We start from the raw sequence: 24656 nt of genomic DNA, 5'->3' as shown, positions 1-24656 counted from the left end.
TGGAAGCTACCCAGTCTCTGATATTCTGTTACGGCAGTTCTAGCAGAGTAATGTGCCCACCCACTCAGAGTCAGGTGGAGCCAGCAGCAGTCCACTGGAAGATGGAAACGGCACATCTGGGATCAAGCATGAGCAGAATGGGAGAGCACAAGTAAGTCGTAAGAGCAGGTAGGCCAGACTCCCATGTCACCACCTTAGTTCTTTATACCTGTGGCCATACAGAGGGTCCCATACAACCAACTGAAAAAAGAAGAAAAGCTGATCTTAGTTTACAGATGGATTGGCCTGTTATGTGGGTGTGAGCCAAAAATGGAGGGTGGTTGCCTGAAAGCCATGCAGGGGTGGCCTTAAAAAGAATGTGGATAAAGAAAACCATTCCAAGAAAAAAGCTTTGAGTAGTATACCTGTTCATGCACTATATATGGTAGTGACCTGTGGTGAGAATATACATTCAGTCATGAGCAGTAGCCTGGCTAGCTACTTTGGGACTTAGAAGGAAAAAGTCTAGAGGAGCAGGAAACAAGGAAGTAAAGGCTGGAGAAACATGGATAGGCCTATCTGTGGGAGAGGGCGGCGAGTGTGAAGACCTGTGTATTCCATGTTAACACTCACTAGAAAGCAACCACCATAGCAAGAGGCACTGAACCACCCAGTAGATAAAATGACTTGGTCAGTTAACTTTAGCCAGCTTTCATCATCAGCCACCCCAGAACTACCATGATGGGCACCAGAATGGAACAGGCCTCACTGTACTCTTGGGACCCACAGCATGAATTCTCACTTACCATGGCCAATGCAGCTATTGCCACCTGTGAATATCTAACCTGCTGGCAATAGAGACAAATACTGAGCCCCCAATGTGGCACTATTCTTCAAGGAAACCTACCAGCTACCTGGTGGGACATGAGTTCCACTGGGCCCTTTCCACTGTGAAAGGGCCAATAGCTGATTCTCACAATAGACATTTTCTCCACATGGGTTTGCCTTTCTGCCTGCACAGCCTGCCCAATTTTGCTTCCTTCCTCTTTTACCATTATAGTCATTACTTTCTATCAGCATTTGCTTCCTGCAAAACTCAACTGACACACTTGTCTTCCCTCTCTTTCTCTCCTGAAAGGTGAAATTGGAGAAACTGAAGAGAAGAGGGATGGACTTGGGGATCCCTAAGCACAGTGGGAAGCTGGTATTTAAGGGCATTTTTAAAGTGTAAGACTTTCTAATGAGGAATTATGACACCTCCATACCAAAATCTGCACTCTTAATAGAGAGGGTCACCCAGCTTATTTTCCCTTTCTCAACCCAATAGCCCATCAGTCACTTTTTCAAGTCATCTTAAAGTCTTTAGGGCAAAGAAGGATTAAAAACACATAATCAAATTTTTTTTTTAATTTTTCTACAGCAAAATAAAAACATATTATTTTAAAAAGCAATATTCTACATTAAATACATTAAGATATTGACAATTTTATAAATAAAATCATTTTAAACAGTAAATACATGATAAATTTCTGATACAAGGTTTTACATAGGTTAATTGTGAAAATATAAAAACTTTACATCCTTCTCTTAAAAAGCATTCAACGTAATCAATTTTACAAAATTATCAAAAGTTTAAAAGTGCTAGATATGCTTTTATTTTGTTCCATTACTAAGGCAATGATAGCGTATCAGATCTTAAAAAAAGAAAAGGTGAATTAGGATATAAGACTCATCCTATATTGCATAAAAACGAACATTTCACAGACTTTCTTAGACACTGGGAAAGGCTGGGAAGCTGACTGAGTTCAAAACCAGTGAAGGTTGCCATCTGCCTAGCACCATTACCCCTCATGGTTGTCGGAACCAGGAGACTTCCTCCTGACTACCTGTAGGGAGAGTCTTCTACACCTATTATTTCCTAGTTTCCAGGAGAAAGGGTTTCAGAAAGAATTTTGACATTTAAATTCTATGCCAGTACTGAAACTCTCCCAAAGATTGAGGCATTCTGCATTTAAATATTATACAAAAAGTCATGAATCTAATTTCAAATGAAAAGAGAACACTTCATTTGGTCACTTAATTTCATACCACTTGTGGAGGTAGGATAATTTTCTTCTTTGACAACTGTCTTGACTATATAAATGGTGATTATACCGGAAAGGGTTCTAATGCCTTTTCCGCATTCTTCCAGTTGTGAAAATTCTCTCTGTACCATTCAACTAACAGGAAAAAACAAAAGACAAAAAAAGAAAAAACTAAACATCAGTTAACCAACATTTACTGAGTTCCTGCTAGTTAAGTCTTGCCCATCAGCTAAGCAGCAGACAAGGGCTGCCTAATGATGTAAACAATTTGATTTTGAACTTAACAATGAAGTTAATCAGAAGACATTTAAATCACCTAAAAAATTTATAATTAAAAATCAATGATTTTTTTTCTTTTTAACTTCAAAAGTCATTCAATACTGAACTTGTTGGTATAAATATTTAAGACATTCTGATATTAAGGAATTTGGGGTGTGGGAAATAAGTCATCTGCTCTGATTTTAAGATTATTTTATATAAAAAAGTATAATACAGTGTTTGGTCATATAAATATGATAACACTGCATCAGAGTCACAATGAGTTGATGTGAACTTTCTTGCATTTTTTTTTTTTTAAGAGAATGGGGTCTCATCGCCCAGGCTGGGGTGTAGTGGTGTGATCGTAGCTCACTATAGGCCCAAACTCCTGGGCTCAAGAGATCCACCTACCTCACCCTCCTAAATTGCCAGGACTATAGGCATGTGCCACCATGTCCTGCTGATTTTCTTTTACTTTTTGTAGAGACAGGGTCACACTATATTTCCCAGGCTGGTCTTGAACTCCTGGCCTCAAGTGATCCTCCCACTTTAGTCTCCAAAGTGCTGGGATTACGGATGTGAGCCACTGTGCCCAGCACCTTTCTTCCAGTAATAAGTTAAATTATTTTATATTGCTATACTATCAGTAAAAGCTTTTTTAGTTTAAAGAAATCTGATAGTTTTAAATTATTTTTTGATTTTTCATATTTGACTTAAGTATTTTGTATTTCAAGCTCTGAATCAAAACTTTTTTTTTACATCTGGGTAGATCTTTTCTCATGAATACATTTCTAAATAGACCTTTAATATATATACACAGACTTTATAAGCACTTATTTTAATAGATTTTTCTGCACATACTAAATGTATTACCTTTGTTGGTTTCAATATAAAAAGCCTCAAGATACAAAAAGACTGCAGCTCTATTTCACCAACTCTAAGATGCCACTGACGGATCATAATTTTACATACATGTAAAAAAGAAAAAAGCTACAATAATAAATACAAGACACTAGTGATTACAAAAAGACATACCTTTTAGGAGTGTGAAGAAAGTGAAAAAATATGTACCTCAGAATCAACAATATAGGTGTTTGATTAATGCTAACAAGATATGGCAAGATTGATCAGAAGTTGGTTTATAAAATTCAAGATGCTTAGGAAACATAGGACTATTACCAGAATATATGAAATGTGGCAATCTGAAAAGTACAAATGATTCAACATAATATTCCACTGGTTTGTATAATGTTCTGGAAATGTTATTTTTCCTTTACATTTTCCTGAGTTGACCCCAAAATGATTAATTGATAACTTACTTGTTTTCTTTATTCCTTCTTTCCAAGGCACTTTAGGTCTCCATCCCAAGCCATGTATTTTTTCTGACTTCATTGGATATCTCATATCATTGGTAGGTCTTGGAAAACAAATTTAAAATGATATTGTAGATATATATTTACAAATGTAGATACTAGGAGATATGTGTTTATGCACCACAACCCAATTTTTCTCTTGACAAAAAATTCTCAATAGGTTTTCTGCAGAAAGTTTGTAAAATCAAGTATATATTAAAAAAAAAAAAAAAGTCCTCCATAATGCCAGGTGCCTAACCTTCTCTGTGTCTTATCTTCTTCTTTCAGCCACGATCTAAATATAAGTGAAATACCTGACACATAAAAAAAACTCAACAAATGTTCAATGAATGAATAAACAAATACACAAAACCTTGTTAGGACTCATATGCCAGGCTGTGGGTCAGGTATTTAATATACATTATAAATAAATGTTAAAATACTTTCATAAGAAAGATGTTATTATCAGCTGGGCGTAGTGGCTCACGCCTATAACCCCAGCACTCTGGGAGGCCAAGGTGGGAGGACCACGAGGTTGAGATCGAGACAATCCTGGCCAATATGGTGCAACCCTGTCTCTACTAAAAATACAAAAATTAGCTGGGCATGGTGTCATGAGTCTGTAGTCTCAGCTACTCGGGAGGCTGAGGCAGGAGAACGGTGTGAACCTGGGAAGGTGGAGGTTGCAGTGAGCCAAGATTGCACCACTGCAGTACAGCCTGGTGACAGAGTGAGACTCTGTCTCAAAAAAAAAAAAAAAAAGAGAGAGATGTTATTATCCCTATTTCACATTGGAGGTTTGAAACCTCAGACTTGGAAAGGGTCAATAATTTTTTACGTCACATAGCTAGTAAGTAATAATGCTATAGTTAATCTGTATGGTACTTATGATTATGAAAAAAATATTTTACCAGAAAATTCAAAAGAGATAAACTAGTTATTGGTCAAGTCCGCATATTTTATAATTTTAAAGGTATCTAAGATTTCACAACCTTTCCCCAATGTTTTAACTTGTTACTCACCTATCATTAACATAATCAACCCAATTTTCCATTTCGGACTCTGAATTGGTTTCTTTGATCTGTCAAAATGGAGAAGGCTTTTGAGTCAAATTATAAAATGAGATCAGAGAATAACAATGGTATTTAATGGCTGATTAAGAAGAAAACAACTGCTTCATAGCGGGGAAGACAGCTAAAATGAACATCATTTTAGTAACACTTTCTATACTTTATACTAAATTCTATCTGAAGCTCAGATATACACATTGGATTTTGGTTATTATTCAGTCCCTCTATTAAACGAATTTATAATTGATGTCCCCTAATATATATGGATATTGCTAACTACTGATATAATTATTTTATATGTCACTGTTATTTATTTTAAGACACAATTTTCTATTTCTAAAAATGAGTTATGTCTTACAATTAGGGACTGTACATTTAATGAATTATTTTTTCCTGAAAAGCTGTTACTAAATAGGTGATAAAACTTAAATTAAGACACATATGGTACACATAATCCATTTCATTTTCTACTTGCTTACTTTTAAATTAAGTAAACTGTATGCTTCTGATTTTGACTAAATTAATGGTTACTGCCACTAACAATTTTGAAAATACCACCCTTTTAAAATAGATACATACCAGTTGTATTAGTTCTTTGGCAAGCTGGACAACCGACATTTCAAAATTGGTTCCGATGTTATAAATTTCACCTGGTTTCCCTTTTTTGAGGACAGTGAGAAACGCTTCTACAACATCAGTAGCATAAAGGAAGTTTCTTGTTTGAAGCCCTGACCCATGAATGCAACTAAAGAGATTAAATGAAGTGAAATCATGAAGTGTAAAAAGGTAAAGTTTCCTAAAGCACTGACTGGGTACTACAACTCCAGAGAAGCCACCTCCCATGGGGATCCCAGAATCTTTTACTGAAAATACAAATTCTCATAGCTTTTCTAAATTTTGTTCATATTTCTTAAACAATTTCCAAACCTTCTGAGGGTACTTAGTAGGAAAGTGGGAAACATATTAGTGACCCCTGTGAAATGTGTATTTAATTTTATACCATAAGTTCATTTTAAAGAAATATCTACAGTTCTATGAATTAAATAAGTTCTTTGAGAAAGTAAAATTATATAAAAATAGATTTCAAATGTTAACGCTATAATTCAAAGTTCTATGATAGGTTATTAAGATTTGAAATTATCTCAAGTAAATTACAAAAATAAGATACAGATTATTTTAAAAACTATTACACTGGATAAATGATTCTTAAATTTGGTGGGACATTAAATTTTGTGGCCTTTAAGACTTTATGATATTCAAGAAAGTGTCACCAAATACTCTAACATACCAGAAAAGCATATGGGTAAAAAGGTAATAATAACATACCATTTCCTGTTGTGCTGTAGCAAAGATATAAATTTTGGAATAACCTAAAAGAATATTTAAATATCATTTCAGACTGGAAATTTACTCATTAGTAAGAATCTGAACTCATACCAAGATTAAAAGATTATTAAGAAATATGCATATGGATTGCTTCTAATTCTTTTTATCAGTTCATTTTAAAACCTACTATAATATTTGATAAGTAAAAGAACTCTTAGTTTGCTATTTCATGAAGACAGGTTACTTGAAGATAAAATGATCTAAATAGTGGAAAAATGCAGAAAAAGTCTTTATCAGACAGTTGGTCTCATCATAAGGCTCACCTTTGTGCTGACTTCATAAAGGCAGACATTTGTATCTTACTTATTGGATTACATATAGCACCTATGCATTAAGTGCTTGAGGAATTTATAGAAAGTAAATTCCAGTGCTCTTAGATTCAAAGAAAACTTAAATTAAGCAAAGTAAATATTAATACCTACAGGTCATGACATGTCTCTTTCCTTTGGACAAACAGATCAATGCAACCAGTTGGGAAGCAAGAAAACTCAGCCGGGCGTGGTGGCTCACGCCTGTAATCCCAGCACTTTGGGGGGCCGAGGCATGCGGATCACGAGGTCAGGAGATTGAGACTATCCTGGCTACCACAGTGAAACCCCATCTCTACTAAAAATACAAAAACTTAGCTGGGCATGGTGGCGGGCGCCTGTAGTCCCAGCTACTTGGGAGGCTGAGGTAGGAGACTGGCATGAACCCGGGAGGCGGAGCTTGCAGTGAACCGAGATCATGCCACTGCACTCCAGTCTGGGTGACAGAGGAAAAACTCAGTCTCCAAATTTAGGCCGAGTGGCCAAAGTTATGTGAAATCAGACTTGATGATACAGAACCAACCGCACAGGCATTTTCAGCCTCTAAACTAAATGTTTTTATTCATTACTTGTAGTACTTTCTGGAAGATATTCATGCCTACACCATAAAGATAAGTTGAGGCACAGTCAGCCAGCTGACACTAAGACAGTTAATGTATACAAGCTTCTTGCATCACTAGCTAGCTAGCTTTTGACTTTCTGTATACCCTGACATACTGGTCTGACTGCAAACAGGGAGTCAAATACAGCATGTCACTAGTGGTAGAAGTATACTACAATGCTTTAAAGTCTTTAAAAGTACAAGGTATTTTCACATATATCATTCTCATTGGATCCTTCAAAATCCTTCTGCCAAGTGGTGAAGCCAGCTGGTGAGTGTCAGCCAGCTTGAGACTTAAAACTCATCTTCAATCTCTAAGTCTGAAGGAATCTGCAAGAGGTGTTATACAGCATATAAAATTACGTAAAATTTACAACATATTATTTTGGCAAATAACTGAAAAGAGGTTATTTCAAATAATGAGAAGTTACAATCACTGAACACCACCATGAATTAAGAAGTAAAGTTTACCTTTTCTGGATATTGATGTGGTCCATAAACATTACTGCTTCTTGTGATAACAACTGGAAACTTAAAAGAATATTCAACATTAAGGCTTTTGAAAAGGTCTAATGATGACTATTTTAAAGACGAGCAGAATTTCAAAATATGGGCACCGTTGCCTAAATAATTCTACACACCTTAAGGTCAAAGGGAAGAGATTTTTTTCTAACGTAAGGTTTCTAGAAAGGAGAGAACAGGATTCAGTTAAAGGCAGACGTTCCAAAAAAATGAAGAGGAACATTCTTTTATTAGTACAAGAAGATGAGCACAGATGGCACAGGTTTATAAGTCTGATTGATAGCAAAACACTGAAGAACTTTCCAGCTGATTATTTTAAAGACCACCTCAAGGACTCTAAATTGGCTGTCTTCATTGTACCAATCCCTACAAATAAAAAGAGCTACTATGAAAGTGAAAAGGACCGATGCCACCAGAACCCAAATGGTGAGAGAATCTTTAGGAATTCCAAGGCTTGCCTCTCTGACCCACACCCTAAAAACTCACCAAGAGCAGTGGGAAGCCAAATGTAGGAGACTCAAGGTGAGAATTCATATGGGGTAAGGCTCCCATACTGACACTGTCAGAGCCACCAGGGGCAAGTCTACTTCCCATTCATGAGGAGCCACGAAAGCCAAATCATGCAGAGAGAAGCACACGGCAGAAAGGGGATCTGTCCTCCCTCTGTCTTCCTCCACTCACAGGACTCCAACCTCATTCTGACTCTAGCTGTAACACTCTACCTATTACCGAAATAGAAAAACAATGTATATTCAAGTTATTCCTTTAATGATGAACTGAATAAGAAGAGGTCGGTCCTATTTTGTCCACACAATAGAGGAAATTAGTTTTTAAAATTCCGTAATATGTAAATTTTCTCAATCTATGCCTTCTACTCTAAGCATGCTGCTAAAAGCTGACTTGGGCTGGGCGTGGCTCATGCCTGTAATCCTAGCACTCTGGGAGGTCGAGGTGGACGGATCACTTGAGGTCAGGAGTTTGAGACCAGCCTGAGTGCCAGATAGAGACCATCCCCGAAGAATAAAGAGAAAACTTAAAAATCTTTAGGAAAAAAAAAAAAGCCCACTTGGAGTTTTAACACTTAAGTCCAAAGGAAAATGTTTCAAGAGTTTCTGGCCGGGCGCGGTGGCTCAAGCCTGTAATCCCAGCACTTTGGGAGGCCGAGACGGGCGGATCACGAGGTCAGGAGATCAAGACCATCCTGGCTAACACGCTGAAACCCCGTCTCTACTAAAAATACAAAAAACTAGCCGGGCATGGTGGCGGGCGCCTGTAGTCCCAGCTACTCCGGAGGCTGAGGCAGGAGAATGGCGTAAACCCGGGAGGCGGAGCTTGCAGTGAGCTGAGATCAGGCCACTGCACTCCAGCTAGGGCGACAGAGCAAGACTCCGTCTCAAAAAAAAAAAAAAAAGAGTTTCTGCAATCAGGTCTTACCTTATATCGTTCCCAGTAAGACTGTACAAAACATTCAGCAGCTGCTTTAGATGATGCGTAAGGATTTGTAGGTTGTTTGGGTGAAGATTCATCGAATTCCTAATTTTAAAAATACATATTTAAAAAATTATGCATATTTTAAGTATAAAAATCAGAGCATATGTTAAAACTTGAAATGTCCATCGCCAAATTTTAAAAGCCACTTCTTAAATCCTATGTGCCTGGTGTTTTCCCAAGGACATGTAGTAACTTCTTTAATGTGCACAACAATCCTATACAGCAGAGAGAGAGAACGGCAAGTTAAGGGCCCTGAGACAGAAGGGTGTCCAAAGGAATTGCAGGAAGGCTGATACGAGGGGAGAGTCCATGGGAGAGGAGGTCAGAGAGCTAGAGGAAGGCCAACATAAAACAATGACTGATTTTTGAGCAGAGTAATGCCAGGTCTGACTTACATTTTAAAAATCACTCTGGTTACTGTGTCAGATCTGATGTAGGGTGGCAGGGTGCATGAACAAAGAATTTTACCTGATAACAACTGCAGAGAATTGAAAAACAGTTGCTTCTTGGAAGCAGAATTAAGAACTGAGAAGTGGTCAAGGTCTACTTTTTCTCACTGTCAGTCTTTTCAGACTATTTGATTTTTCACTGTGTATGTGTCTTGGTAAAATAAGTAAATTCATAAATAATAAAATGAGGTCACTGCAGACACCAACTATAAAAATTATAGATTGGACAATGGAGTTTCATTTGCATAAAAAGTACAATATTTATGCATGATTTATTTTAAAAAATAGATTCTAAGGGTGGACACAGTGGCTCACATCTATAATCCCAACACTTTGGGAGGCTGAGGCAGGCAGAGCACCTGAAGTCGGGAGTTCGAGACCAGCCTGACCAACATGGAGAAACCCCATTTCTACTAAAAATACAAAATTAGCCGAGCATGGTGGTGCATGCCTGTAATCCCAGCTACTTGGGAGGCTGAGGCAGGAGAATCACTTGAACCCGGGAGGTGGAGGTTGCGGTGAGCCAAGATTGCACCATTGCACTCCAGTATGGGCAACAAGAGCACAACTCCCATCTCGAAAAGAAAAAAAAAAAAAAGGTTTTAGTTTTTATAAGAATTTTATAGTCTCCTTGACATTCCAATATGACTGAAAGGGAAAGATGAACAGGTAGTATGCTGCAGTGTAACTTATGCTTTGGTCCATGGAATGACATTCATCATATGTGTAAGAGTGGGACAAAAAGGTGAGATCTGCAATTCTCTTGCAAAATTACAAATAAATCTACCTAAAGAGATTTCTGGGGCACGAAAAAATAAATAAATAAGTCTCTACCAAGACTAAGCTGTTGTTCCCCATTTGGGGCGGTATCACTTGATCCGAACAGAGGAGACAATGCAATAACATTCTGTGATGGTTAACACCGTCAACTTGATTGGATTGAAGGATACAAAGTATTGATCCTAGGTGTGTCTGTGAGGGTGTTGTCAAGGGAGATTAACATTTGAGTTAGTGGGCTGGGAAAGGCAGAGCCACCCTCAATCTGAGTGGGCACCATCTAAGCAGCTGCCAGTGTGGCTAGAATAGAAAGCAGATAGAAAAACATGAATAGACTACACTGGCCTAGCCTCCCAGCCTACATCTTTCTCCCATGCTGGATGCTTCCTGCCCTCGAACATTTGACTCCAAGTTCTTCAATTGTGGGACTCAGACTGGCTCTCCTTGCTCCTCAGCTTGCAGATGGCCTGTTGTGAGACCTTGTGATCGTGTGAGTTAATACTTAATAAATATCCCTTTATATATCTATCAGTTCTGTCCCTCTACAGAATCCTAAAACACTTTGAAGAGTGCTACAAGTGTATATAATTTGAGGATGAAAAAAGCCCAGTGTAGGTTTAATAAAACTGTATCATGGTACATGGTTAAGTAGATAAAATATACATTTTCTAAGCTCACCTTATCAAGACTGCCACCATATACTTCATCTGTGCTGACGTAAATAAACTTCTCCACTCTGGCTTCATGAGCAGCACTTACCAAAACGTGAGTGCCATAAACATTAACATAGGTAAACTCAAAGGCACGTACGAATGAAAGATCTAAAAAAAAAAAAAGAGTGAAAAGCTAAAACAAGTCTACCCAACGGATAAAACAAATGTCAAATGATGGACTCAGGTTTAAGAAGGGTACTATTCACGGCTCGTCATTTACCACAGCTGCAACAGTTATAGTAATAACATACACAGGCAGTGATATTTATGATTTCTTTAAACCTAAATTACATAGTACATGCAAATTCTTAGAACCCAGAAAACTATCAGTGTTAAATTTGCAGGAAAGGTTTTTATTCTATAAGGAAGAAAATTTAAAAATAATACACTGATATTTAAAGTGTTCTTAAATTTAAAAAATTATGAATTACAGGGCTAGGCTTTTTAAGATCAATCTGTTACTGCTGAAAGCAATAAATGTTGAATGAGTTATTTAAAAATAAATTCACCTTAAAAGAACTGAACCTCTATAACCAGGAAATGGAAGGAACTTCCTTAATGATGAATCACAATCCAGAAGCAATAATGGAAGAGATGGATAAATTTGATCATATAAAAATTTTGCATGGTTAAAAAACTAAAAACAAATTAAAAAGACAAAAATGGCAAATTGGGAAAAACCATGTGAAATTACAGAGATAAAGGGTTAAGTATCATCAACTTATGAAGAACTTTAAATAAATAAGAACAATCCTACAGTAAAACAGGTAGGAGACATAAACAGTTTAGATGAAGAAATACAAATGGGTCCTTAAGATTATGATGATCAACCTCACGTACAATAAAAAAAGAAACACAAATTAAAAACTCAGAGATACCACTTCTTATCAGACTGGCAAAAATTCAAAAATTTGACAAATTCACTTAGTTGTTGAGGCTGTTAGGCAAAAGACACTTTGTACACTGACAATGATGATGTAAAATGTTTACAATCCCTAAGGAAGGAAACTTGGAAATATCCAGTCAAATTACATAGGCATTTCCCTCTAATCCAGAGTTATAGGCTAAACTGTGTTCTCCCCATAATTCATCTTAAGGCCCAACCCCTTCCCCCAGAACCTCAGAATGTGACTATATTTGGAGATAGGGCTCTTAAGGAGGTGATTAAGTGAAAATCAGGTCTTTAGGATGGGTCCTAATCCAATCTACCTGCTGTCCTTAAAAGAAGAAATGTGGACTCATTGTGTGTTCTGGAATAAAGTAAATGAGTAATTAGGGTGGTGCTGTTGAGAACCAAGGTGTTCAAGGTAAGGAAAAGAGGATATAAATGAAAGACTGATGAACTTAAACAAAAACTCTGAATCTGAATTGGACATTTCTGTATAAACCCATGTCACATTTAATCTTAAGTAAATAGGCAAATAATATTCCCTAGTTTTATTAACTGAAAAAGCCTTGAAACAACGTCCAATCAGTTAATAAGCACTCCCAGGGCCCAGACTGTGGCCTCTAAACACCATTTCCCACCAAAAGGAACAATGGCTCCTGAGACAAAGAGCTGATTCCAGATCTTGGGGGGAAAAACATTGAAGATAAAACTGAAACATCCTATCAAACCAGAAAGTTAGATGGCTGTCAAAGACTGCTAAGGTCATGTCAAAAAGGACTCAGGAAGCAACTAGAAGAGCCTCTCAATGGCTAATGGTAAGTCATTTTGAACATAAATAAGAAACATAACTGCAAGTGATTAAAACAAAAAAAAATCAAATGTGTTAAAATCTACAAATTCATAACGATACTAAAAAAAAGAAAAAAGAAAAAGGAGGATACTTGGAAACCAACTCATTATAGTAAAATCTACTAAATAAATAAAAATAATCAGGTATTTAACCTGGCTTTTCTATAACAATTAAATATCAAGGTAAACACATAATTTATAAGGAAAACTTTTTTTCTCTCTCTCTCTCTTCGCAGCCAGCAAGAAATCAAACTCTTAAGAATAAAAGATAAGGAAAAAATACATATGAAAATCTGTGGGATTCAGATAAAGCAGTATTTAGAAGTAAATTCATAGTCTAAAATGTATACATTAGAGAAAAGGTGAAAATTAATAAGCTAAATATATCACCAAGATTAGAAAAAAGAATAGAAAGTAAGCCTAAACAAAGCACAGGCTGGAGTGTAGTGGCACAATCTCAGTTCACTGCAAACTCTGCCTCCCACGTTCAAGTGATTCTTGTGCCTCAGCCTCCCGAGTAGCTGGGGTAGCAGGTGCCCGCTACCACGCCCAGCTAATGTTTTTGTATTTTAGAGACGGGGTTTCACCATGTTGTCTAGGCTGGTCTTGAACTCCAGACCTCAGGTAATCCACCCATCTCAGCCTCCCAAAGTGTTGGGATTACAGGCGTGAGCCACTGCACCTGGCTGGAAAACTTGTTTTTATGTAGATATTCCAGGTATAAATGAAGAATGACATAATTAGAATATCATTTTGTAAACTCCTAATATAATGACTACTGACTATATAAATAGTAATAATGACATCTAGTGGGAATAAAAAAACAAAATAAAATAAGATCAATTTAAAATTCCAGGCTGGACATGGTGGCTAATGCCTGTAATCCTAGCACTTTGGGAGGCCCAGGTGGGCGGATCACCTGAGGTCAGGAGTTTGAGACCAGTCTGGCCAATATGGCAAAACCCCATCTCTATTAAAAATACAAAAAATAAGCCGGGCGTGGTGGCCCATGCCTGTAATCCCAGCTACCTGGGAGGCTGAGGCAGGAGAACTGCTTGAACCTGCGAGGCAGAGGTTGCAGTGAGCTGAGATCACAACACTGTGCTCCAGCCTGGGTGACAAAATAAGACTGCCTAAAAAAACAAAACAAAACAAAAAAACAGATAAAAACAGAGTTAAAAATAGCTAAAAATGGAGTTGGAAATTAAATGGGAAGAGGACAAAGGTTTTGATGAACTTTACACTTTGATAAGCTAATTACACATCTGTAATTTGTAGGGTAACCACTCCAAGAGTACCAACAGAACATATAATTTCCAAACTAGTAGAGGGAGAAAAAGAGAATAAGAAAAATTCCTCAGTCAAGTCCTTAAAAAAAGCAAGCAAGAATTTTTTTAAAATAAACAATTTTTTACAAAGGAAGAATTCTTTTTTGTAAAAAAAAAAAGTAAGCAGCAACCAAGGAAACAGAACAGGTGAGAAAAGAAAGCATACAGTAAGATGGTAGGAATAAATCCAAATATAGCAACAAACTAAACACTGAGGGCAAATATCAAGGATGGTCAGAATGGGTTTTAAAAAAATCAAATCATGTTGTTTACAAGACATGCAGCTAACCCATAAAGCTAGAGAAAGATGGAAAAAGTGTCATGAAAATACTAACCAAAAAGGAAGTAACACAGCTATATTAATGTCAAACAAAATAGATTTTAAAGCAGTACACATCACCAGAGGAAAGAGATCACTTCATAAGGATAAAAGGTTCAATTCACCAGAAATACACAAGAGATTTAAAGAATATCATTAACCAACTTAACCTAATGGATGTGTAAAGAACAATGAACCCAATGTTTGCAAATTAACATTCTTTTCAATACATACACAAGTTACAGAAAGTGACCATATACTGAGCCAAAAAGCAAGCTGTAGCATAAAGGACTGCAATCATAGAGTATGTTACCTAATCATATACAATTAAGCTAGAATTCAATAAGAAAAAGAAAACCCATACATGTTTGGAAATTAAGACATACATGTCTAAGTAACCCATGGATTAAAGAAGAAATCAAATTCTTTTTTTCTTTTTTGAGACAAGGTCTCATTCTATTGCCCAGGCTGGATGGAATGCAGGGGTGCAATCTCAGCTCACTGCAACCTCACCTCTTGGGTTCAAGTGATCTCACCTCAGCCTCCCAAGTAGCTGGGACTACAGGCACACACCATCATGCCGGGTTTTATTTTTTATTATTATTTTTTATAGAGACAGGGTCTCACCATGTTGCCCAGGCTGGGGTCTGGAACTCCTGGGCTCAAGTGATTCGCCTGCCTTGGCCTCTCAAAGTGCTAGGATTACAAGTGTTAGCCACCACAGCCAGCAAGAAATCAAACTCTTAAGAATAAAAGATAAGGAAAAAATACATATGAAAATCTGTGGGATTCAGATAAAGCAGTATTTAGAAGTAAATTCATAGTCTAAAATGTATACATTAGAGAAAAGGTGAAAATTAATAAGCTAAATATATCATCAAGATTAGAAAAAAGAATAGAAAGTATGCCTAAACAAAGCACAAATAATGAAATAATAAAGGTGAGACCAGAAATTCATTATATAGAAAACAAACCATGCATAAGAAAAGATCAACAATGTCAAAGATTGTTTTTTTGGAACAGCAATGTCAAATGTCAAATGTTGTTTTTTGGAACAACAGCGTGGGAGGTTTGCTTTGCTGGTATAAAGAATTATTATAAAGCTACAGTAATTAAGATAGTGTGATAATAGTATAAGCATAGACAAAGACCAATGGAATTGAACAGAGCCGAGAAATAGAAGCATACATATAAAAACATTTGACCCATGACAAAAGAGACAATGAGGAAGAGTCAAGTCTTTTCAATAAATGATTTTGAGTCAAATTGATATGGATATGGGGAAGAAATCTAAATGTAAAAGGAAAAACAGTAACTTTTAAGAAAAGAATTATAAGACAACATGTCCATGACCCTGGAAGTGGGAAACAAGTTCTTAATCCAGACAGAAAGAGCACTAACCCTAAAGAAAAAGGTACAGATAATTTAACCCACATTAAAATTAAGAACTTTCACTAATAATAAGACACCATTAAAAATGGGAAAAGGCCGGGCATGGTGGCTCACGCCTGTAATCCCAGCACTTTGGGAGGCTGAGGTGGGTGGATCACCTGAGTAGGGTGGATCATCTGAGGTTGGGAGTTCGAGACCAGCCTGGCCAATGTGGTGAAACCCCATTTCTACCAAAAATACAAAATTAGCCAGGCGTGGTGGTGCATGCCTGTAATTCCAGCTACTCAGGTGGCTGAGGCAAGAGAATCACTTGAATCCGGGAGGCAGAGGTTGCAGTAAGCCGAGATGGTGCCATTGCACTCCAGCCTGGGCAATGAGCGAGACTCAGTCTCAAAAAAAAAAAAAAAAAAAAAAACAACACAGAATGTAGCTGCAAAAGGCTTGAATCCAAAATATATAAAATCTGTAAGGAAAAAACTGACAACTTAATATGAAATGGTCACGAAACTTAAATAGAAATGTTTCCAAAGAGGATATCCTAATAAGAAAGAGAGGGAGAATAGTCCAATAAACAAATGAAAAGGTTTTTAACTTCATCAGGGAAACTAAAACCACAAAACTGACACAGCAAGTGTTGGCAAATATCTCATAAATTGCTGGTAGAAGTGCACAACTGCTTTTATCATTAACCAAGTAGAAGGATTTGCTTTAACAGACATGAAATCATTGTATTCGTCAATATAGTGCGTATCAGACAGGCAGAGACAAACAAATGAAGAGAGACAGAGATACAAAAATAAACTTGATATGACAGAGGGTAGAAACTGGTAAACTTTTCAATAAATGGTACAGGAATAATTGGTATTCACATGGAAAAACATGAAATTGGTGTTATATAAGAATTAATTTCAGATGGATTACAAATCTAATTGTAAAAGACAAAATTAAAAATCTTTGAAAAGATAACATAGAAAAATATATCTTCATGACCTCAGGGTAGGAGAGAATTTAAGAACTGAAAAAGCAGTAAGCATAAAGGAAAAAACACACATTCACTACACTGACATAAAAAACATCTGTTCATCAAAACACACTATCAAAAAAGTGAGAAGATAGGCCATACAGAGCAGAAGGCATCTGTAACATACAGAATGACAAAGAACTAGTGTCCTGAATATATAAAAACTCTACTTGCCATTTTTTCTTATTGAAACTTCTCTTTCAATGAGAAAAAGGTAAACAATCCCATTTTAAAATGGACAAAAGATTGCAACAGCATTTCACAAAGGAGAAATCCAAATTACCAAAAACCATATGAAAAGTACTTAATCTTATTAGTAATCAGGGAAAATACAAATTAGAAACATGAGACACCACTACACAGCACTGAAATTGGCAAAAATGGAAAGACTGACAAAACTAAGCTTTGATGAGATTTGGAGCAACAGTAAGTCACACACTTCTGGAGGAGTGGAAGTTGGTATAATTACTTTGGAACATGGTTTGACATTATCTCAACATGAAGTATGCAGATCTTATGATCTCAGTTATATAGCCAAATGTAATGTATATTTATGTATCATGATACATGTTCAAGGTAGTAGTGTTCAAAGTTGCTCCAAAGTGTAAAGAACCCAAATGGCCATTAAGAATAAAGTATATTAAGTAAACTACGGTGTATACATATATATTTTTTAGACTGGAATGACACTGAAAACAAACTATATCTATATCCGACTCCATGGATGAATCTACACTGATTCTGAAAAAACAAAAAAAACTCTACATCATTATATATATATATATATATTTATATATAAATATATATATGTATATATATACACAACAGCAAAAGTGTAGAGAAAAGCAAAGGAAATTATAACTTTAAATCTGGTAATAGGTAGCAGTAGTACTTACTACTGAAGAGGATTCAGCAACATTCTGCCTTTTGTTCAGGTGATAGGTACATGGGTGCTCACATTATCATTATTTGACTGTATTTCTAAACGCTTTCAAATATATTTCATAATAAAACTGTCAAATTATTAGAAAATATCTAAAATTCACAAAATGATATAAATAATGTTCATCTGCATACCCACAACAAAATTTAAGAAAAACAACGTAAAAAATACAGTTGACGGCCCATCTCCCCATTGCTCCCCTTTACTATCCTGAATTGGTTCAACTCAAGTTTTCAGACAGCATTCAAGGTTGTATTTCACTAACATAGCCTTGCAATGCTAATAAAAGTATCTAAAAAGTGCTGAGTTTATTGATGACACAGTGGCTGTTTTTCTAGTACAGTATGATATATCCTCTTTCAAATATAAGTATTATTAAGTACGTGGGTGGGAGCAGGGGGGCGGGGGCCAGGACAGAACTGCCAATCATAACTGTAACATAAAACAATGCTTACCTACATGTGTTTGCGCAGCAAAATGTAGTACTATATCTATTTTCTCTGTTTCAAAAAGCAGTTTCACAAAGTGAGAATCACATATGTCACCCTATATGAAAAAGCAAACATGAAAGGGTTAGGTTTCATTGAGCACTCTCATTCATAACCATTTGTACTATAACATCCCCCTACCTCCCACCTCCCTGTTTAATAGAGAATGTTTTGAAAATTCAACTAAGTGCTCAAACAAGTATACCAATGATGTATTTCTCCAGCATCTTAGGATATTAGATATTCAATTCAAATTATTTTTCCAAATAATATTTTAATGAGCACCAACAACTACTAAGTACCATGCTAGTGTTGTCCACAACATTTTTGCCAACCCAAGGACACTATATTAAGAGAAAACTTTTTTTAGCATTTTTTAAAAACCCTTTGAGATAACCATTATTAAAATATATCTTAGGCAGGGTGCGGTGGCTCACGCCTGTAATCCCAGCACTTTGGGAAGTTGAGACGGGCGGATCACTTGAGGTCCAGAGTTTGAGACCAGCCTGGCCAACATGGTGAAACTCCGTCTCTACTAAAAATATGAAAATTATCTAGGCATGGTAGCGGGTGCCTGTAATCCCAGCTAGTAGGGAGGTTGAAGCAGGAGAATTGCTTGAACCGAGGAGGCAGGGGTCGCAGTGAGCCGAGATCATGCCACTGCACTCCAGCCTGGGCGAGAGAGCAAGACTCTGTCTCAAAAAAATATAGTGTAACAACTGGAATGATATTTTGAAAACACATTTTATCACAATTAAGTAAAATTATGGTACTTCTAACGTTTATATGTACATTTAATTCTTCTAAAAATATGTATTCTTGACAATTCGTCAATAGCTGAAGAAAACACTTTCATACAGAATTATGAAATGGTTGTTAGTATATTCTTTAAGTTTTGTAGTTAAAAAGAGAGTTTATAGCATAACTTTAAAAAACAATATATCATAAGTTAAATAGTTTCATTTGACAATAACATTTCCCTTTGCAAATTAATGAACTGGTCCTGTGGTTTATACTTTGGATTTGTCTAAAAATGAGACTTCCAGAGTCAATCAACCTTCATAGGGAAAGACTAAGGAGGAACTAAAATACAAACCATGTAAATTCAGTCAGCTACTGGTAGATCTGCTAAGGTACCAAAAATCACATGTAGCTTTGTATGTGTTGTCAATCAAAAGTAGTATCCTCTAGAGCACATGGTACTTTTGGAAATTAACTATCTGATCTTTTAAAAGACCTTTAATTAGTGTTCCTTTCAAGTTCATATTACACAGGTTTGTAAAGTACAAAGATACTATAATCCCTGCATGACTAAAGAGTCACAGTACAATTACATGAAAATGTTCGTACCTGTATAAATTTGTAGTTCTGTTTGTTAGAAATGGTTTCAAGATTCTTCAAGCTTGCACAGTAATCCAACTTGAAAGAAGAGAGCATAGAAGGGGCAATACAAAAAGTGACATTAGCTTTTCCAATCAAATACCAATTTATTTTAGACTATAGATGTTAATGGTTGTAATACAAGAACATGTCCTCTTAAAGTGTGTTTGCTCCCTGGTTTTACACTCTTTTTTTTTTTTTGAGACTGAGTCACCCAGGCTGGAGTGCAGTGGCGCGATCTCTGCTCACCGCAAACTCCACCTCCCAGGTTCACGCCATTCTCCTGCCTCAGCCTCTGGAGTAGCTGTGACTACCGGCACCAGCCACCACGGCCCAGCTAATTTTTTGTATTTTGTAGTAAAAGCAGGGTTTCACCGTGTTAGCCAGGTTGGTCTCGATCTCCTGACCTCGTGATCCGCCTGCCCCAGCCTCCCAAAGTGCTGGGATTACAGGCGTGAGCCACCGCACTGGCCTGTTTTTACACATTTTAAGTTTCTGATATCTTAAAAGTAAAAAACAAGTAATTTTGTTACCCTTTCAAAGTACCAAAAAACAAAACAAAACAAAAACCTTTTCATAAATCTCTACTTTAAAAAATGTTCCTGGCTGGGGGTGGTGGCTTATGCCTGTAATCCCAGCACTTTGGGAGACTGAGGCAGGCGGATCACAAGGTCAAGAGATCGAGACCATCCTGGCCAACATGGTGAAACCTCATCTCTACTAAAAATGCAAAATTTAGCTGGGCTTGGTGGTGCGCCTGTAATCCCAGCTACTCAGGAGGATAAGGCAGGAGAATCGCTTGAACCCGGGAGGTGGAGGTTGCAGTGAGCTGAGATTGCATCACTGCAACCCAGCCTGGCGACAGAGCAAGACTCCATCTCAAACAAACACACACAAAAAAGTTCCTGTCAAAATTTGCCTGTAGCCATTGGTGGCTAGAAAAGTTTTTACCATTTCTTACAGAAAAGGAATTAGTGATTGAAAATAATTACACCTGTGTTATACATATTAGAATTAATTATACCTATTCCTCAAACTGTTGGTATATTGGTGATATAGAAAAAAATTCCTGTCCATAATAGCAAGTCAAGCAAAGCTTCATAAGAGTTAAGGTTTATTCTTATGATGGATGTCCCAATTACCCTGATTTGATCATTACACATTGTATACGTGTATCAAAACATCACCATATGCCCCATAGCAAGTACAGCTAAGATATGTCAATTAAAAAATAGACAAAAAATCTAATTAAGGCTTATAATCACCAAACTGTCTTACAAATTTTTCTTACAGTTTTTTTTTTAATGAAAATCCAAAAAGTCCATTTGCAAAGTAGCAACTGAAAAAACAAAACAAAAACTTTACTTTGTGGACCACCATAAGAAATGCAAGTTTCAAAAACTGACATATAAGATTAAATACAGCATAAGCACATTACAATACAGAGCCTCAAAATTGCTAAAATGACTAAATAAAAAATTAAAATATCAGCATGACAGGATTCTAGTACTTTTAAAAAACATAAATTGAAATGTAATTTCAGTGCATGAAGCTCATTTTTATAAAACTCACCTTGTCTAGATTTATGATCATATAGTTTGGATAATCTTCCACTAAAGAGACAATCATATGTGATGCACTATTCAAAAAAAAAGTATACCTTGTTAGTGAAAAATCTTAACTTCACTAAACACTTGAATATTTTCCTAAGATGTTGAGTATTAGGAAAATACTCAAAGATAACTTTAATTTTTTCTAAGATAACAGAAAACAATATAACTACACTAAATATACACACACGCAAACTTTTTACCAAACTTCTCAACAGTATCTATAAACAAAAGTTTTACATTCCATTTAGACTATGTAGAAGAGAGAATGCACTGGTTCTGGGTATAGGGGAAAAAGTCAGTTTAACCAAATGATGCCATCCATATATGCACAAGTGTGGAGTACAGTGGAACGATAAACGGGAGCCAGTCAGCACAACTGTACATGCCTATAGCATGCCTTTTCAGGAACTGCAGATATAAGTATGTAAAAATTAAATTACTATGAGCATAGTCAGTTGTCTATATTTAATAGTAACTTCTGCAATTGCTATTTCTTGGTATAAGATTTTGGTAATGTTAAACTAGAATCCTCAGGAGGGTTCTAGACTGAACCCAGGGTTCCCAGGCTAATAACAGCTGAAACCATCCTGAGTTGGATATCCACTGTGGGTCCTGAGCTTCAGAGGACTCTAAAGGGGAATCTGAGGCATATCTCAGTGAAATGATCTATCAGATTTACCATATATACTTAAAATGTTGGGCTCCCAGGAAAGGGCAGCCCTTGAGCAAATTATGAACTTGGAGTTTGTAGTCGGCATTTCTACATCGCCCCCTCCCTGGACCTGCACTCTCACACAAGTATTACCCTTTCATGCCCATTGTCCTCTTTCTCATTAAGTGAAACCTGCCAGCCTGATGTTGTCCCCCAAGTGACTTGTCAGATTAGAAGGGGTGATTTAATGTGCAAATGGCCATAAACAGGAATCCTCACATTCCCTTTTCTTCCACTAGACACAGCCCTTGAGGGGAGGATGGGAGAGTTTCCTGTTTATAACTCTTGCATTCATCCATTCCACAATTACTAAAGACTTATATAGAATGGGCCAGGCATTCTTCCAGGTGCTGAGTGAACAGTAGTCTCTGTCCTTATCATGTTTGCATTTTAGAGTAGGGATACAAAAAATAAACAAGCAGACACAAATCCGCAATATAATTGCAGGTAGAGGTAAGTGTGCTAGTTGGGAAAGAGGCTATTTTAGATACGGTGGTCAGGTAAGAACTCTCTGAGGAGGTGATATCTGGATAAAACCCGGAATTGAGTGATGCAAACAGCCTAACGAAAGGGGAAGCAAGTGCAAAGGCCTCAAGATAGAAGTGTGTGTCTTGGTGTGTTCCAAGAACTGTAAGAGGGGAAGCATGGCAGGTACAGAAAAGCAGATCACGTTGCAAAAGCAGGGCTTGGGCACTTGAGTTTTCTAGATATGGTAGAGTTCGGGCTTTATTCTAAGTGTGGCAGGAACCACTGAAGTAATCCTGCTCCTAACATGACCTGATTAAGAAGCACTGACTTGTATGTGAGCAACAGGCTTTAAAGGAACATGCGTGGACACAGTTATGGCCAACCAGGAGGCTACAGCAGCAGTCTAGGCAAAAGATGACGGCAAACATGGGCTAGGGTGGAAAGGGGAAAGTGGTGGGAAGTGGTAGCCGTAAGGATATACTTTGGAAGTAGAGGGCTTGCTGATCAAATGTGGGTCTGAGGAAGAAAAGGGTGTCAACAGTGGATTTGTAAATGTTTGGATGTCCTATTATAAACCTCAGATCGTTTTGGGGGTGCCTATGTGTACAGGGCCCATCGAGGGGTGGGGGTGCTCTAGGCTGGGGGTGGGAAGCAGTCGGTAAGCAACTTAGGGTAACTTGTACGCATTTAAGGAGTGACGTGGTGAGCACCTAGGGCCACAGAAGGGCGAGAGTAACACAGGTTTGGAAGAGGCGTTTTAAAGAAGTCACAGTTTCAAAGGAACCACTTCTTTGAAGGCCAGGGAGAGAAAAGCTGGTCTAGGTCGTGCATTAGGACCCTCCCATCAGAATAAGGACCCCTCAAAGCTGGACCCAAATTGCCTAGGGCAAGCAGAGCTGCGGGAAAAGGTAGGGGTTTCTGGGGAGCCACTGCTTGGCCATTACCTACATGAAACCAGCACCGCCGGTCACCAGGACCCGCTTCGCAAAGCCGCCGGGAGGACCCCACGGTTCCTCCCAACCCGCTGCCGACATCTCCCAGCTCAGCAATGCCTAGTACCGTAAAGCGTGTGGTCTGAAAAGCGCAGGGAAGTTCCGCCGCGACCTTTTGCGACGCGCCTCACTCGCGGGAAACGTTAACAGGGTGGCCAGCGGCAGCTTCCGGAGACTGCTCTGTGGCCAATTTCTCCCCTCCCACTAGCGGGCTGGGCGGGGCCGCGCTCACCACCGCGCAGGCGGGGCTCCTTTTCCCCATTGCCTGGTCAGCCAGGTGCAAATAGGGTCGCTGGTATGGTGGGGGTATGGAACATTTTTCCCGGAAATGCCACCACTATGGATCAGATTTATGAATGAGTACCTCCTTTCATTCTTGTACTACAGCCATATCTAGAGGTTACGTATCAGGTGAGCTGAGAAAGGGGAGTTGTTGCAGATGGAGATGGGAGGTTGCAATTTCTTTTTTTTTTTTTTTTTTTTTGAGACGGAGTCTCGCTCTGTCGCCCAGGCTGGAGTGCAGTGGCCGGATCTCAGCTCACTGCAAGCTCCGCCTCCCGGGTTTACGCCATTCTCCTGCCTCAGCCTCCTGAGTAGCTGGGACTACAGGCGCCTGCCACCTCGCCCGGCTAGTTTTTTGTATTTTTTAGTAGAGACGGGGTTTCACCGTGTTAGCCAGGATGGTCTCGATCTCCTGACCTCGTGATCCGCCCGTCTCGGCCTCCCAAGTGCTGGGATTACAGGCTTGAGCCACCGCGCCCGGCGGAGGTTGCAATTTCAAAATGATTTTTTTTTTAGCCGGGCGGGGACAGGGTCTCCCTATGTTACCCAGGCTGGAGTGCAGTGGCGCGATCACGGCTCACTGCAGCGTCGACCAATGGGGCTCAAGCAATTCTCCCACCTCAGCCTCCGGAGTAGCTAGGAATACAGTCGTGCGCCACCACGCCCGCCTAATTTTTGGTAGAGATGGGTTTCGCCCAGTTGCCCAGGCTGGTCTCGAGCTCCTGGGATCCAGACAATCTCCCTCCTCAGCCTCCCAAGGTCCTGGGATTACAGGCGTGAGCCACCGTGCCTGGCCTGCAAAATGATCTTTTGCTGTTGTTAATATTATTACAGGCCGGGCGCGGTGGCTTACACCTGTAATCCCAGCACTTTGGGAGGCCGAGGTGGGCGGATCACCTGAGGTAAGGAGTTCGAGACCAGCTTGGCCAACATGGTGAAACCCTGTCTCTACTAAAAATATAAAAATTAGCCGGGCTTGATGGCGGGTCG

At 38.2% G+C, this 24656-nt stretch overlaps 1 protein-coding gene across 1 annotated transcript; it reads right to left on the bottom strand.

Annotated features, from left to right (window-relative positions):
• Window positions 1-1454: 1454 nt before the first annotated feature.
• LOC113219602 (dTDP-D-glucose 4,6-dehydratase) lies at window positions 1455-23565 on the bottom strand. Its single transcript, XM_026446563.1, has 12 exons — window positions 23341-23565; window positions 21172-21238; window positions 19570-19638; window positions 18187-18277; window positions 10956-11098; window positions 8995-9093; window positions 7510-7569; window positions 6070-6113; window positions 5323-5488; window positions 4696-4754; window positions 3641-3738; window positions 1455-2198 (listed from the first exon to the last, which is right to left on the bottom strand). Exons 1-12 carry the CDS (start codon window positions 23424-23426, stop codon window positions 2128-2130), a joined length of 1053 nt encoding a protein of 350 aa, XP_026302348.1. The 5' UTR covers window positions 23427-23565; the 3' UTR covers window positions 1455-2127.
• Window positions 23566-24656: the final 1091 nt, after the last annotated feature.

This window comes from Piliocolobus tephrosceles, chromosome X, assembly GCF_002776525.5.
Source record: "Piliocolobus tephrosceles isolate RC106 chromosome X, ASM277652v3, whole genome shotgun sequence".
Lineage (NCBI taxonomy): Eukaryota > Metazoa > Chordata > Mammalia > Primates > Cercopithecidae > Piliocolobus > Piliocolobus tephrosceles.
Note: the sequence above shows the minus strand (reverse complement) of the source record. Positions and strands in the feature narration are given on the sequence as shown.

Coding starts and splice junctions, on each gene's coding strand:
- LOC113219602 (XM_026446563.1), bottom strand. CDS start 23,426: ATGTCGGCAGCGGGTTGGGAGGAACCGTGGGGTCCTCCCGGCGGCTTT. Junction 4,755..5,322: donor CCAAAGAACTAATACAACTG/GTATGTATCTAT, acceptor CCATTTTGACAG/ATCAAAGAAACCAATTCAGA. Junction 2,199..3,640: donor AGAAGGAATAAAGAAAACAA/GTAAGTTATCAA, acceptor TTTTCCTGTTAG/TTGAATGGTACAGAGAGAAT.